The sequence below is a fragment of the Amphiura filiformis genome, chromosome 16 (assembly GCF_039555335.1).
Source record: "Amphiura filiformis chromosome 16, Afil_fr2py, whole genome shotgun sequence".
NCBI classification, from domain to species: Eukaryota; Metazoa; Echinodermata; class Ophiuroidea; order Amphilepidida; family Amphiuridae; genus Amphiura; species Amphiura filiformis.
Window position 1 is genome coordinate 38,054,759 of NC_092643.1, and position 16,664 is coordinate 38,071,422.

The window sequence follows — 16,664 nt, forward strand, 5'->3', positions numbered from 1 at the left end:
ATTCACTCTATAACAAATCTGATAGTATTCAGCATTTCCTACCTACAGGAAGGCAATCTTGTCATTCTCAATTTACATCAAGATGTGTATCGTTGATGCTTAACATGTTTATCTAAGAGAAACTGTGTCGATTTGCGTCGTGTCAATGTTGTTGTCATTGTGCATTTGCCTGATGCGATATATTTATGTTGTATTCAATAAAATTACAACTTTTATCAAACTTATACTGTATCAAACTAAGCGAAAATGCAGGTATTTGATTTCAACATTAGAAGAATATAAAAAAAACCATTTTTTAAATAGAAAGCTACTTCACTTACTTTCACTTAAAGCTTTCCTCCCATGACACAGGTAGGTCCTGGAGATAGCTACCTAGCCACTATGCTTCGCCACTCAGCTCTGTTGTTTGCCATCCGACCGGCTTCTACTACGGATTGGATTCCCACTGCACTGCAGTTTGCTTTGATGTTGTCCATCCAGCGCATTGGGGTCTTCCTTTAGGTCGTTTCCTGGGATTCTTCCTTCTAATACGATTTTTGGATATCTGGATGGAGGCATTCTTTTCACATGGCCATAGTATGACAGCTGTTTTGTACGGATCTTGTTCATTACAGTGCACTGGTAATCAAGGGTGTCTCTGATTGAGGTGTTCCTAATCCTGTCCCTTCTAGTAACACCCAGGATTTTTCTGAGACAAGCCATTTCAAATACCAGAAGTCGCTGCTCATCACGTTTTTTGATTGTCCAGGCTTCAGAGGCATAGGTTGCTATAGAAAGCACCAGTACTTTGTACAATTCCAATTTTGTTATGGTGGATATTTCTTTGGATTTCCAGATGGGGTTGAGTTTTTGCATGATGCCCATGGCCAAGCCAATTCTCCTTTTGATGTCCTTCTCGCTGCTTGCCTTTCAGTGATCACTCCACCTAGATAGATGAATGATTCCACCTGCTCAAGGGTGGAATTTCCAATGGATATGGTGGCTTTTGCTGTTTCTCTACCAATCACCTGGACTTCGGTTTTAGCGATGTTTATGGTCAGACCAAACTTCATGCTTTCATTGTGTACTTTGTCGACTAGAGTTTGGAGGTTAATTTCAGAGTCAGCCAGTAAAACAATATCATCGACAAATCTCAGGTTGTTGATGAGCTGTCCTTGAATTGTAATTCCAATGCTGACATCTTCAATAGCTAGGCGTAGGACCAGTTCCAGCAAGATGTTAAACAGCTGGGGGGAGAGAATACATCCCTGTCTGACTCCTGTTTGAGTGGTGAACCAGTTTGTCAGCTCTTCATTCACTCTTACTGCACTTTTAGAGGTGTTATATAAGGCTTGGAGAAGTCTAACCATTTTTTCCAGAGTATCCTAGGTGGTCCATAGCCTTCCAAAGACCTTCTTGCCAAACAGTATCAAAAGCTTTTTGATAGTCGATGTAGCATCAGTATAGTGGTTTTCCTATCTCCGTGCATTTTTCAGCCAGTTGTCGTAGGGAAAACAATTGGTCCACTGTACTCCTGCCTGCTCTAAATCCTGCCTGAGATTCTGAGAGGATCTCTTCAGTTTTCTTCTAGATTCTAGATTGGATGATCGAGCAAAATACTTTCCCTGCCAAGCTCAGGAGGCTGATACCTCTGTAATTTCCACAGTCCATTTTATCCTTTTTCTTAAATATGGGGACAATGATTGCCTTCCCCCAGTCCTCAGGAATTGTTTCAGACTCCCATATCTTGTTACAGAGTTTTAGAAGAGCATTACATCCAGCTTCTCCTGCTGCCTTGATTTCTTCCGCTGATATACCATCTTCTCCTGCTGCTTTATTTCCCTTGAGGCGTTTGATGGCCAATTCCACTTCAGATTTGAGAATGTGGGGCTCTATGTCTTCTGTTGAAGTACTTGGTAGAGACTGTAAGATACTTGTATCGGATGGGATGGGTTGATTATACAGCTCTTCATAGTTTTCTTTCCATCTGTCCTTTATTTTCTTGTCATCGGTGAGCACCTCGCCACCTTTGTCCTTTACACCTCTCATACGAGTAGATTTTGATCCAGTGATGGTCTTGATGGTAGTGTAAACCTCTTTGGTTTCGTCTCGTGAAAGCTACGATATTCCTTTAATCGTAAGTGCTACGAGAGTATTTGAATTTGCGTGTAAGCACATGATCGTTTATGTATAAGGATAATCTACGATAGGAATACATAGCACATTCAACTTGGCGCATTATGTTATATCATCCCCATTTCCTCGCTACAAGGTGGTGTTTTATATTGTTTTACATCTATCATCCAAAATTGATAAGAAAATCTTTTCACCCAGACTAAAAAACGAAGAAATAACGCAAAGATCAAACACATTTGGTTTTCTGAAAAACGCTTTACTATTTAGTTACACATACACATCGACAAATGAAATATCAAATTCAAGACGTTATTAAAGACGGGTTTTGATTAAAATCATGATGGCATTTTAGTAAAGTGTTTATGCTGTGGAATTCAATACGATCACATCACAGTGTTCGCTTGATTGTATATAGTTCTTTCAAAGTTTTAGTGTTAGAAAAGAATAAATACAAACGCTTCTCCAAGGAATTAAGAAACCATTATCATTCGTACTTCGTACTTATATAAGTATGCACTTATTAAGCTCATTGTTATTCGCTCCATAAATGTTGTTTCTCGTGAAATCACCGGAGAATACCGAGATGGATTTGTACAAATTTTGCTCGTCACTAGAGATACTACTTGAGACGGTTGATGCAAGCATAGCAACTCTTCAACGTGGTATGTACGGGTTTTTTAATGATCTCAACAACTTTCGTCCGATGCGGTTTGGTTTCTGTAATATAAACACTCCTATAACAGTTAACACATTAATGAGAGGATGAAATAAACACTGGTGGGTAAGGGCATAAATTATTAATTACTCTGTTCAAGCATTGATTTGGATAATGTTTCACCACTCTGCATCAAAATCTATGACAGCACAAACAAAGAAGTTTTACATGACAAATAGTGATTTTAAACAGTTCTCTCAAAAGAATTTCCCCCATTACAGAATGCTTGTACGTATACTCGCGATATTATATCGCACACCAAATAGGAATGCTAACTGTATAAACGCACACACTTACAATCACTACACACATCTCTATCAATCCGTTAGCAACACCAACATACTTGCCCAACCCAACAAGAAACGTCACACACCCTCACCCATCCACTTCTATTTTGGCGTTAGGGTAGATTTTAGGGTAGTCTGTTAGGGACTAAGAATGGGGATTTAGGTATTAAAGGTGTTATAACAATTCAACACCTTATAATGGAATTACATACAGCATTCATCGAAACACCCGAGTGTTTTATAGTTAAGTATACACGACTGATATTTCCCAGCAAATCACGTCTTTCACGACTCAAATGAGTTTAGCTATATGTATAAAGCTATATCAAATTAGTAATCTCTCAAGCCATTTCACAATGTCACCGATGCAAATAATCTCATTAGATAAATATACATCAGTAAAAGGAAATGTGCTCATTTACTTTAACAAGTACAATATTTAATCCAATGTTTATTTACGCAAACCAGGTCGCGATGCCAAAACGTGTGTAAATTAATTTAATTATTCAACCTAATTTGCATAGTGTATGTTAAAAGCCCACCTTTCCAGACGTTGGCAAAGACCATGGAGAAATGCACTTGTCGTATATAAATACATTACAGTGTGTTATGGATAAGGTAGGTCAGGTTAAGACAATGTTTTAATTTATTTTACAGGATACGTCTTTTAATTGGCGCTTCTTCATGATTTAAATAAATTCTAGTAATTGTAAAATGAATAGATTTTAGACACATTTTCCGTCTTGATGTAAAACCCTGCTCAAAATTGGTCCACGCTGTTATATCTTTGTAAATATGCTTTCGTTTCATTCTCTTGTAGAATAATAATTGTATAGCTATTGTTGCAATCAAAATTACCGATGGTGATAAGGAAGAGGAGACGGAGACGGAAGATGGAGGATCACAAACAGGAATAATACAGATCAAAACTAACTCAAAACATGACAAGCAACTACAATTTGCTGTTATTTCTACGTTAAATAAATTACACAAAAAGCTATACAGTTTTTTTTTAAAGAAAAACATGCAAAGAAATCATTATATTCACACATCTTAAATGTGCAATGGTGTTGAACGCAGAATAAATAAGAACATTCTGGATCAAACACTCATTTCATTAAAAGCGAGACAAATATTTTCAAAAGAAATATTAATATTTTCAAAAGAAATATTAATACAAACAAGCTTCGTGTGAATGTACAAAGCCGCCTATATAGAACTACAACAAGAATCGTCATGTGCACATAAAAGCTTTATACTCCGAACTAAACTGCCAGAAATGGATTCTAAAAAGTATTGTTCCATATAGAAGGTAACGATCGAAATAACTTCATAATTGTTTTTATGGTAACAATATATAAGTTTACCTGTTGCTTGTTACAAACCACATTTTGATGAAGGTGTTTTCCCCCGCAACATTTCCTATGTTGTTTATTTCTTTAAATACTTCACTGACTTGAAGTTTGTGTCTCTAAAGACGCAATTCATCTGAATGGACAGCTTATATAAACCTGAGCATGCAGGCTGGGGCTGATATGTCTCACGAGTTTATGGTCCACATAAACAAGATAAAGAATGATTATTCATACGTTACTTTTTGACGTGATACCACGCATATTGGGTGAAACTACATGTATTTGTCATCTGTTAAGATTGATTGCAAATATTGTTTAAGTTGATGTGACGAACATAATGCATATTACACTGGAAGCACTGGGCACTTAATTTGTAGCAGTCACTTTATATTCACTATTAGCTTAATTAGTATGTCGTTCTTATGTGTGCGATTACCCTAATGGAATTTATTATCTCTATGTCAAGTGATTTTGTATACATCAGGATAAAATCAAACCAGAAAAAAGGGCGAGGTGGCAAGAAAGTTCGAATATTGATGTAGCTAACATTATGCATCATAAGTGCAATTTGTTCTATATACATTTGCAGTGACTTTGCTCGAAACATATTTTGCCATGTTTGTTGCAATCATTTAGTTATAATACATTCCTATAAATAGCGATTACAACAGGTCGCAGGTGACTAGATTTTTCAATTTTGAATCTAATTTATCTTTGAAAAAAGATCATGTCGGTTCCAACTCGGTTGGCTCATAAAGTTAGGACTATAATAGAAGCTCTATCAAAATGATTGGTATTCATTCATGTTAGTTTCATTGACTTTATATCAAGCTATAAAGCTGGTGAATCTTATTGCATCTTGATGTGACAGTCTTTTCCAGAATAGAATATCATGGGTACAATAAATTTTGGTACGGAACACTTTCAATCAAAAAGAACAAAGGTCGGTCCCCGTGCATAACCTCTTCAAGTTTAATGGCGTAAAACATCGTCGAGCACTGAAACGATATCCAAGTCATTCTCAAAGTGGCACTTTATGGCACACATGTCGCATACCTGTAAATAACATTACAGGATAATCGATGGGCACCGAAACTTCCTAAAATCGGGATAGGCACTAAGAAGGCATGTCATAAATTAAGGGCGTACTACACCCATATATTGGTTTGATTGGTCTAAATAAATATGTTTTCATTTATAGCTAGGCGATATATGCACGGATCAAAAGTGCTTTTAAACAATTGTAGTAAGTCATGTTAGCCCTATATATATTTTGTTTACTGTATCCTAGTTACTCAGATGCGTGTTTCATAACAAACCATGATTTATTCTATTCAGCATGTTCAAGTAGGGTACATGAATAGAATACATAAAATCCTTTGTTATACTCTCTATAGAAAATCTAGTGGTGCATGCAAAATATATAAACACTTACACAATGGATGTATAGTCATTAGTAAATAATATTATAATGTGTTGTTAGGAGAAGAAAAGGCTATTAGGTCACCGTATGTCAGGTTATAGGTCAATTGGTTCAGGTCAAATTTAAGCATCAATTTTGAATACACATGTGAGAGTTTGTGATATCATAATGAGGAATAATTTTGATATTCTGTCTTTAACTGGATATATATCGAGAAGTGCAAGGTGGATATACTAATATACCTTGGGATGTAAATGGTGAGTACAATTTAGAATGCCTAGTTGAGATAGATTTCACAAATAAATATAAAATAGTTACCAAAATCACAAAAGCTAAGCTTACGGAAAACTACCCAATATGGTGGTATAGGTGACAAGAAATACAATTTTTTCAACATTGCTGTAGTATGGTTGTGGTAACCTGTTACCTGTGGCTTAATTAAGTTTCAGTGAAATAATGTCGCAAGTTAAAAATACAAAATATAGCTCAACATTGAAAATAGAAGCATTTTAACCAGTTCCTTTTTTGATAGTTGTGGAGCACCAAGTTCATGATGTCATAAAAGAAATCAGGAACCACTTATTCCCATTTTACATATCAACTTTATTTCCCTAATGTGTTAGCAACACATATCCAAAATTTTATCGAAATCCGTTGATAGTAAGCTTTCCAAAATGAAGTGAATTTAAATCATCAGTGATGTACCACCTTTTGGCTTCTACTTTTAAAAGCATGTAAGCTACGTTGATACCGATGCCACCAATAAAACGAGAAGATTTGCCCTTCATTTTGCATACCACTTTGTCCAATTTTTTTTGTAATTTCTTCACAAAATGCAAAAAAATGCAAAAAAAAATCAATGGGTGTAGTACCCCCTTAAAGAAATGAGTTTACAGAAGTCTTCATCCTATGGCTATTGTTGTTGCTATTACGTATTTGAAATACAGCATTAACCGGGAGTATTCTTTACAACGCGTACATTTGTAGCTCTATTTAGTCTGTAATCTAAACCTATGTCAAACATGTAAGGCATTGATTTATTTTCGGCCACATCAATCCGGACGTTAGTGCTACACATTCGCGGCTTTACGCCAACACTGATTTCCCTTGTGCTATCTTTCATTCTATTTTTAAGATCAAGCTCTTTGTATGTAATGGTAAAGCGTTTTGCTCTATTGCTGAGTTTCATTTGTACCATTTGTTTGCTTTATTGTAACCTTTTAATGGAATTTCCTGATAGTAACTTTAACGCTGACAATAACCAGATTATTACCATTGTAAAATTTAACGCTATATATTTTTGTTAACAGCATCAAGAAGGCATCCGTGATTATCTTTTTGAACGTCAACGTGTTGTTGTAGCGAGCACATTCATTCAGAAAATATTTTGTTATCAACTAAGAATGAGTTTGAGGAAAATGTGTTAAATCTTCTTTAAAATCCTTTTACAATAACAATGCATGCTATTCGGTTTATTATAAATTGGTGCAATATACAAATATAGCTTTTAATATAATCAAAATATGTAATAAATATGTTCATAAATGTCACCATAATTATAAAAATCAACTCCATGCCAGATTTGTATCAACAGATTTCTCAACAGTTATAAGAAATCAAAAATGTTACCGTCTTTTTTCAATGTCGTAACAAATATCACTCCAATGAAAACAAGTTCTATGGTTCTAATGCAAGAGTATAAAGATTAAATATTAGTAAATTATTTGAAAATGAAGTAATAATCATTTATAGCGTAAAAGCGGACCTTGTCCCGATGTAGAGTGGTAGAAGTGTTCAGTTGACGTCGCTTCCGTTGCCTATATTTGTTTTTCTTGTTATAGGTCGTTTTGAATAATTAATGACGAGGCAATATGGACAAGCTTTTGTTTGGATTTGTGGTTAGCCTATACAGGGTGTCTCAATAAAAATTGGCCCTATGGAAAGTGGCGCATAACTTAAAATATCGACTGTAAAATAAAAATTGTCTTAAAGATTCAAAAACCATTAGGTGTCTGCTAAAGATTGGCGCAAAATTATCCAAATCTGTTCACGCGTCACTGAGATAATTATGTTTGTACAAATAGACACATTATTGGACCATTCCAATAAGGTAATACACATTAACAATAATGTGTAGTTTATTATAAAAGAAATAAAATGAAACGCCAAGTGTTGCTGAGTACGAGTTCAAAATCAATCAATCAATCTCACAAAGAATGTTTTTCACACGTTTCTCTTTGGGTTAAGGGCTCGGATGGCAACGTTTGTACAGTATTTTTTTAATTCGCGATATAGCACACATTTCATGGCAAATTAACCATCCTCGAAATCAAAATCGAATGATATGTACTTAATGTATACTTATTATTATACATACATTAGTCAACCAACAGTAGGGCTGAACTTTATATTAAATTGGCTGAAATATTTGATTCAAAAGAAATTGGTTCCCTCAAAATAAAATGTCCAGGTGATAGTATTGATGATGATATAAACAAATCTTGATAAACAACATCAATAACAGAAAAGAGGCATAGTTGCTGATCAGGCAAGTTATCTCCTACCTGGCAACACTGGGAGTTAAGGTTTGACACTATTTCAAACTATTGCGATTTGGTAGTTCACATCATATTGCGAATGGTAGTGAGCGTTGGCAAAAATTGTATTGGTATTACAGATATACTTTTGTAGGTCCTGTGGTTCACGAGTTATGTTGTAAAGAGGGATGAAACAGCATCACTTTTGTAAAACGTACACAACTCATTAACAACAATAAATCAAGTAAGTTTTCAAAGTATGAAGTTTTGTAAAACATCAAGGTGTAATTTGTCAATAATATTTTGATTTAGATAATGAAAATCGATCTTTTGCTTCGACCAACAATACTTAGTCAACCCGTAACCTCATTAATTTCTTCAATTCTAAACTACAATGCAGCACATTATTGTTAATTTGTATTGGCCCATTGGAGAGGTCCAAAAATGAGTCTATTTGTAGTTTTCCAATTATCTCAGTGACGAGTGAACGGATTTTGATGGTTTATGCACCAATCTATAGAAGACACTTTATGAATTTTGAATCTGCAAAAAAGTTTTAATTTTACTGCTGATATTTTAAGCTATGTCCCCCGATCCACGGGGCCTATTTTTATTGAGACACCCTGTAAAAAAGGCCACGCATTCCTTAAAAAAATATATTTTATTATTTTATTTTATTTACAGTATGGCCCTTTCATGATACCGTAAAGTTATCCATCAGCTATTCTGCCAATCCAATGACGAAACATGTTCGCTCCTAGTTTGGTAATAAATACAACATCGCTCAGTTGGTATGGGGGTCTTGGGGTTGGAGGGGTATCAATGGGCATTATATAGGGTATACACATGACACAAGGGTAAAAACACATTTTCAACATAAAACAAAATTACGGCAAAACAATATTAGTTTAAAAGGTGTTCCATGTAAGTATGTTCTATTAATAGAACTTATGTTTGCGTAAATGGAAAAAAACTTTCAACCAGTTACAAATTTCTGATATATTGATATAAATATCGAAATAAAGTAGTGTTGATAGGTTTATAATGATACTATTATTTTACTGAAAAGTGTGCTGAGTCTTGTGGATCAATGTCTAGGCGTTATGCCTGTACGTAGCGCACTATAAATCATTGCGCCTTTTTGATGTTGCTGATATATTGAGCAATTTTTCAATTAATTCAAAACGTTTTCACTACATTATGTGTGCAATTGAAGAAGGTTATTGTCATAGACGTCTCCGAGAGGAAAACAGAGGCGCACAAGTTGAGGTTCTGAGACATAAATGGCAGATAGGATGATATTGAAGAGAAATTCGATACAAATATTATTACATAGATCAAACGACGTTTATATAATTAATGTATTCATAATTCTAAGCGATTTGAGCGATGTATGGATTCTGAAAGGCATTAATTAGAATAATTTTTATTCATAACATTTTGGATGCCACCGCCCTCTAGGGTCATAGACGCACATTTTGGTGTTTAAAATTGATTGTGTTTACGACGTAATACTGCTTGCTTGTAGAATGTTTTGATTCCAAATAATACCAATGTGAAACTTTTATCAAGTATTTAAGACGTAACATCAGCATTATTCAAAAATGCCTTACACCGAGAACTATCCCCGTTTTCGTCAAGTGCTGTACTTCCTCTTGATGGTCTCCTTTTTCGATTTACCCCGTAAGGTAATATGTAAGTGCGAAAAGATAATTATTCCCAGAGTGTGCATTTCTCCCCCGACGGCATAAAATTGTCTCCACTGATGACAATAGTATACTCATGTGTTTGACTTCTTAGCTTATCTTAACTTAAAACCTTCCGCTTCTATTAAGAACGCTACGTTTATACAATAGTTACTGTGTGACATGAATTTCCTATTGATAGATGTGAAGATTTTACTTCGCTTTCTAGACAAGAAATGAAATTTTAAAACACGTCGATCGTGGCTTGGCTAGAATTTCAGGAAACATTTCGATCTATAGAAAGATTCAATTTGACAAATCATAGCTTGTATTAAACGATGTTTCCGTCACTCACAAGGATGCGTGCCACATGCTTTTAACAATACGCACATAGAAAGATGAACTATATGAAGTTTTCCTTTTGTGTAAGGATGTTATGAATTTTCTCAACAAGTAACTTTCTATCCACCCTTTCTGTTTTCGTGAAGTCGTAACGATTAATTAAGATAATCTTATTAATGCAGTTACTTATACCAGTAAAACAATAGTTTCAATCGATCATGCTGCAATAAGTTATATGAAGGATTGCATTTGTAGTAGATCATGTAATAATCATGTGGTTATAGCAAATTTCATTGTTAGCATGGGATGTTGAACGGGATGCTGTACTTCACAGTACAGAATAAAGAGCATGCATAGTGTATGGTTGAACTATATATTATATTGAATGTCTGAGGGTCTTATGATCCTAATTGTTCATTATACCTATGTTTTTCTGGTGATTATTAACGTCAGTGTCTAGTCAGAAAAAGTTTTAGGCCAATAATCGTTATCTCTCTTTTGAGTGAATGTTGTCTTTTCTTGTTCTTACAGAAAATGGTGACCTGCGATTAGTGAATGGTCCAACTAAGTATGAAGGTAGGGTGGAAATTTATTACCATCATCAATGGGGCACAATATGCGACGACTCTTGGAGTATTGAAGATGCCATGGTCGTGTGTGAGCAACTTGGATTTGGCGCGGCGTACCTGGCCAGAGAGGGCGCTTACTATGGACACGGAACTGGCAACATTACTTTAGATGAGGTATTTTAAACTACTTTTAATAAATATGTTTAAATACAGCACACATAAAATAGGAGTGAAACCGCATTCTTTCCTTTAAAAATGGGCATTCAACACATTTGTAAACTCAAGGATGTGCTAAACACTGTTTAAGACTTCCAAAGATTTAGTTTAAGACTTCCGTAAGAGTTGACTGCTTGAATGACAATTACATGCAACGAACAACTTGTGTTACAACTCATTCGTAGGTGAATCGCAATTTTCTACGTTAAACCTCTTTTGTTTGACTCGAAATTAAAAGGTGATAATGTGATCAGTGAAAACAAACATTTAAATAAGAATCAATTCTTTATGCAAATCACACATCATTGCTTTAATTGACTACATTCACATGAAAAGATTATGAAAATGTTTAATGTAAAGCATGAACATGACTGAGAAACAGATTATTGCAAACCTTTCTTAATTATTACAATCATTCCTTGCTGTAAACATCCATCATAAGCACACCTCATCATTTCTTATCAATAGATCCTATGTAATGGCTTGGAAACCCGACTAGATCAATGTGCACATGGCGGCTGGTTTGTCCATAACTGTGACCATTCGGAAGATGCAGGTGTTTGGTGCGAGGAACCCTCAGGTAATGGGAAGTTGACGTTAACAGCACGGTGTTAACATTTTATATATCTACTCATGATATAGACCATGACCAACGGTGTTTTCTTTTTGGTACCGTAATTGAAAATATGACATTGATAAATAAGTAATAGCAACAAAGAAAAATAAATGTTGTGGGAGTCAATGAGAGGCAGTTGCAAAAATGTATACAAATGTCCAAAAATGCTAAATATATCCATGAATGTTTATAACACAACTCATTCTACACGTGCTGAAATTAATCAGGATTCCTGTGCATGGAGCAATCAGCATGATTTCTTTCGTCCTTTTTTCAATTATGTACTGATAAGCAAACAACTACTGATGAGTGCTTTGGGATATGATATTGCTCTTTACACTGGAGGTGTGATTAATATTAATTAACAAGTGTTTTTGGACTTTTGTTGACAAGTTCTTAGCTTATTCTAGATTAGTATGGAATTTTCACGTTTAAATGTTGTTTTATCTTCTCACAGATCCAATCATTGATCTGGACATTTCACCTGGAGCCATCGTAGGTGGCGTCTTACATGCTATAGTCTTGTTCATCTTGATCTTTGCCTGTGTGAGATACTGTTTTGTTAGTCGCAAATGTACCAAACGACGAGAAAGACGCGATTCATCTGCGCATATACTTCAATCCGCATATTCAGTTGATGGACAACTCGAAAATAACACAGAACATCCACCAAGTTATGAGCAGTGCCGTCTTTTTTCACCGAATGGAAGTTGTACAAATTCTAGTAGTCCCGCAACCGCCATATTTTCCTCATCAACAAACAATCTTTCTTCTTTTTCTTATCCTACATTTTTAAACAGTAGACATTCACAATCTGAACGTTTTGAAGATTTTTCAGTATCTATGGTAACAGAACGCACTGATAGAGTACAGCACAATGAGCCACTACCACCACCCGCCTATGACTCGGTGATGGGGGCACTTGTGATTCGTGTGACATGAGTGTCCAAAGCATTGATATTTTATGAACTAGGTTGCTGCAACAAAACATTGGTAGTTTTTACAAGTTTGTCCAGTGTCTAAATAAATTACTCTCGCAAGTTTTGTTTCCCTATGGATTATTTGCAAAAACAATTGCATGACACAAGCATATTTATAATCTTATCTTTGATCCAATCAAATCATCCACATATAATTTCACAAAGAAACACCAACACGCGTACCCCCTTACACCAAACACACATTTGCCAACACCCCCCTTCACAAATACACGGCCCCACACAGTGGCACACGCCAATATTACTCGAAATATTTGGGTGTATGAGTATATTTTACATATCCAAATAATATGTCATCAGCAGTAAAATGTTTTAATAATTGGTTCAGCTTCAAAACGCATTATCAATATTTACGTTTTTACTACCGGGCACATCATTTGTGTGTAAAGGCTAAGGCGCCACATCCAATTTGGTCATATAGAACTATCGGTGCCCGATTAGGTACCGATGACTCTTAACATCACTCCCTGGAGATAAAATAAATTGTATCAAGCATAATAATTAACAGTTGCATAGTGCATAGTGTTATTGTGTTTCATTTAAATAAAAAACAAATGCAATGTATAAATGTTCAGGGTACGATAAAAAGTGTCATCGGTACCTCTTCGGTCACCGATAGCGCTATAGGACCGAAAAAGATACTCTTTATTTTCTTAAATATCAATGTTACGATTATCATAAAAGCTGTTATGCTGATTCCGCTTTCTTACCAACCAAGACGAATGATGTTCTGCGAACATATTTTCTAGCATTTATTGAAATCCGTTTTATAATATGTACAGATTTATATTTTATATGAAGAAGAAATAAAATATTGATCCATGATTTACTATAATTGTGTAACAATTCTGTCTTTCTTTGTGCAGTTCGTTTGGAATATTATAGGAAGTCCACAAAATACCATTAAGCATTTACTCAAGTCTGCAACATAAGTGTTAAATTAAGGTTTTCAAAATAAGAGCCTTGGCCATCATGAAATATTGCTGGTGACAATTTTAACAATTGTGACCTACCACCACGTAAAGTCGCAAGTTTGTAGTTTCGAAGCGCCCTGGCTACTGCGTTGGTCGTCTTTGTTTTCTTTGTGAATGGCGCATTGTGCCCCCATACACAAAGGTCATGCAGACATACTTCTGACTCGAACCGGTGTGCGACAAACAAAGAAATCAGCCCTGTCAGCCAGGATGTCTCGAAACTACCAATTTGCGACTTCATACTCAGTTCGTTGTGTCAGGTCCCAATTGTCTTCAACCAGTCAGGTACTACCGATAACGAGCTCATTCGACCAAGATCGGAGAAAGCTTGTAGTCTCCTGCTCCACAGCCGACTAAAGTTTGGTTTTTTTAATCTCAATTTCAACTATGCCCACTATTAAATGACGTGGTTTTCGGAGGAATTCCCAATGCTATAAAGACAAACATTTGTTTGTAAAATCTCACGTCCTGGTGGTGATGACAATTTCGGAACTGGTCCATTTTTCCACACCAAGAAAATTGCCACCACCGAAAAAGATGATGCAGATGTTTTCTTCAACTATCGTGCAGTCTGTTTTAATACTTGATTGTTTTCCCAAAATAATCTAAACATTAACATTTAACAGATGGACCAAGAGGCATTTTCATAACGGATACGCAGCATGTGCCTCGGGATAGAAATCCTTTATCAAGATTGCACCCAATGACACCATTTTTGTGTTACTGGCCTACCTATTACTCAATGTCTCCTTTAAAAACATTTCAGGTACTCAATGACCCCTTTTGCTTATTTCCTACTACCAAATGACCCCTTTTTATATTGAAAGTCAAGTACCTAATGGTCCACCTTCTTTAGGTGGAATTTTGTGTTCCCCTAGAGAAATAATGGGATTTCTCAAATCCCCGTTGAAATCAATCATCCAGTTTCGTCCAATAACTACGTTATTCAAATTCCAACAGTAGTTTCTTTTTGTAGTTTGGCACTTATTTGTGTATTTTTACAATTTTACATGTTTATACTCAATGAACCCCATTGTACAGTCTGTTACCCCAATGCCCTCTTTTTTGAAGTTTCATATCGAATGACCCCATTTTTAGGCAAGGTCAGTAGAACTTCACGGGCAGCTCAAACCATACCTCCAAGTGGTACCGAATGGATAGCATAGACATAGTCTATGTGAACTAACGGGGTCAGATGAGTAACAGGCGTGGAAGCAGTTGATTTTCAGCCTAGATGGTGGTCCAGTAAAGTTAGAGTTACGTGCTAGCTACTTCCACTGCTGAATCGGCCTGGTGTGGCTACGAAACGACACCGTTTGGTTCTGAGAAGAGGAACAGATGCAATGTACGAGTAAAGTAAAGTATGTAAAGTCATCAATCTAAAAGTGTTCTGTCTGCCGTCAAGCACGTATTGCAAATAAGCAGCCGACAGTATCGAGCATGTGTTGTATGGAATCAACCGCATATGCCTAATCTTAGACTTCAAAGATGCAATCTAAGATCAAGACGTCCAAGAATTTCTTGGTAGACTTATATTAATGAATCACAAGACCATTTTCAACACTGAGTCTCGTGATTCATTCAAAGGCCTTTTCAGACCAAATAATTATAATTATGCAATCTCCCGCGGTACGTAGTCGTTGTGGACTCGCCGAATGAAATACGGGCAAAAAGTAAATATGAGGCACAACATAAAAGTTAAAATAATATGTTAGATGATCATTGCAAATTATATTTCGTTTATCCTAAAGTTTGCTTAAGAGTTTTCTTTAGCATTATACGTATATATTGTTTCATGAATACAAACTATTATATTGTCACTATATATTTTCTATGTCTAAAAGTAAACTAGCTCTTTTTACGAAATGGAATATATTTAAGAAAATCCAAGATAAATATATAAACAGATGTTGGTAGATAGACGTTCGCCGATATTCACCATGATTATTGTATTTATTTGTATGTACGTCCAACGTCGATGCAAGGGAATGTATTCAAATCGCTGGTGGTTTTCAGTGGCTTTGCTCTTTCAAAGATTTGTCCATCATTCTTTGCATTAAGAGAAAGATGAAAGCTGATGATGATATTTATGTATCTGCCTTAAATTCCTTTTGTTATATGTTACTTGCATATGGTTTGATGAATATTATTAATATATCCTACCTCAAAAATACCTTCTCAGGCTTTCATGTTGTATAACTAATCTACCAAGAGAAAACTATTAAATCTTTTCGTCCTCTTAATGTCTGGACTCCTAATGGCTTACTGTTCAATTATACAACATTGGTATGACGTCTCGTCATGACATGATTCAATGTCAATATTTCATGAGATGTATTATTGAATAAAAAGCATCTGATGCTACCACTTCGGCACACGCTTTATATTTACATTCCGTGGAGAGATGTTCCATTGCCACATCATGCAATGCCTATGCTCCAGAGCGTATATGAATATTATGGGTGGACTGGTAGTGGTCTTTTCACTCGCTTCTCACCACTGCGGCCGGGATTCAATTCCCCGCGTTGCCACATGTGAGTTTGGTTGCCGATCCATGCTCGTCCTCGGGTTTCCTCCTACTTCTAAAATCGGACCTCTTCTTATATCATATTCGGTTGACATACCTTTAATTTAGTAGCCTTTGAGCACTTTTGGGCTTTGTCTGGCTTCGGCCAAATTAACATTAGTATAAAACCCGCATAAATACCACATTATTTGAATATTTTTCAATAATAAGAATAAAGGCACACAAATAACACTTCCCCAGTACAGAGTAATAATACTACATCCCACCCCAAAATACAGACCAAAAAAACACATCTACCCGTCCAT

At 35.6% G+C, this 16,664-nt stretch overlaps 1 protein-coding gene across 1 annotated transcript; it reads left to right on the forward strand.

The window, feature by feature from the left end:
• Positions 1-2,698: 2,698 nt before the first annotated feature.
• Positions 2,699-13,598, forward strand: LOC140136399 (uncharacterized). Its single transcript, XM_072158123.1, has 4 exons — positions 2,699-2,777; positions 10,991-11,202; positions 11,713-11,824; positions 12,318-13,598. Exons 1-4 carry the CDS (start codon positions 2,699-2,701, stop codon positions 12,800-12,802), a joined length of 888 nt encoding a protein of 295 aa, XP_072014224.1. The 3' UTR covers positions 12,803-13,598.
• The last annotated feature ends 3,066 nt before the right edge of the window (positions 13,599-16,664 follow it).

Coding starts and splice junctions, on each gene's coding strand:
- LOC140136399 (XM_072158123.1), top strand. CDS start 2,699: ATGGATTTGTACAAATTTTGCTCGTCACTAGAGATACTACTTGAGACG. Junction 2,778..10,990: donor CATAGCAACTCTTCAACGTG/GTATGTACGGGT, acceptor TTGTTCTTACAG/AAAATGGTGACCTGCGATTA. Junction 11,825..12,317: donor TTGGTGCGAGGAACCCTCAG/GTAATGGGAAGT, acceptor ATCTTCTCACAG/ATCCAATCATTGATCTGGAC.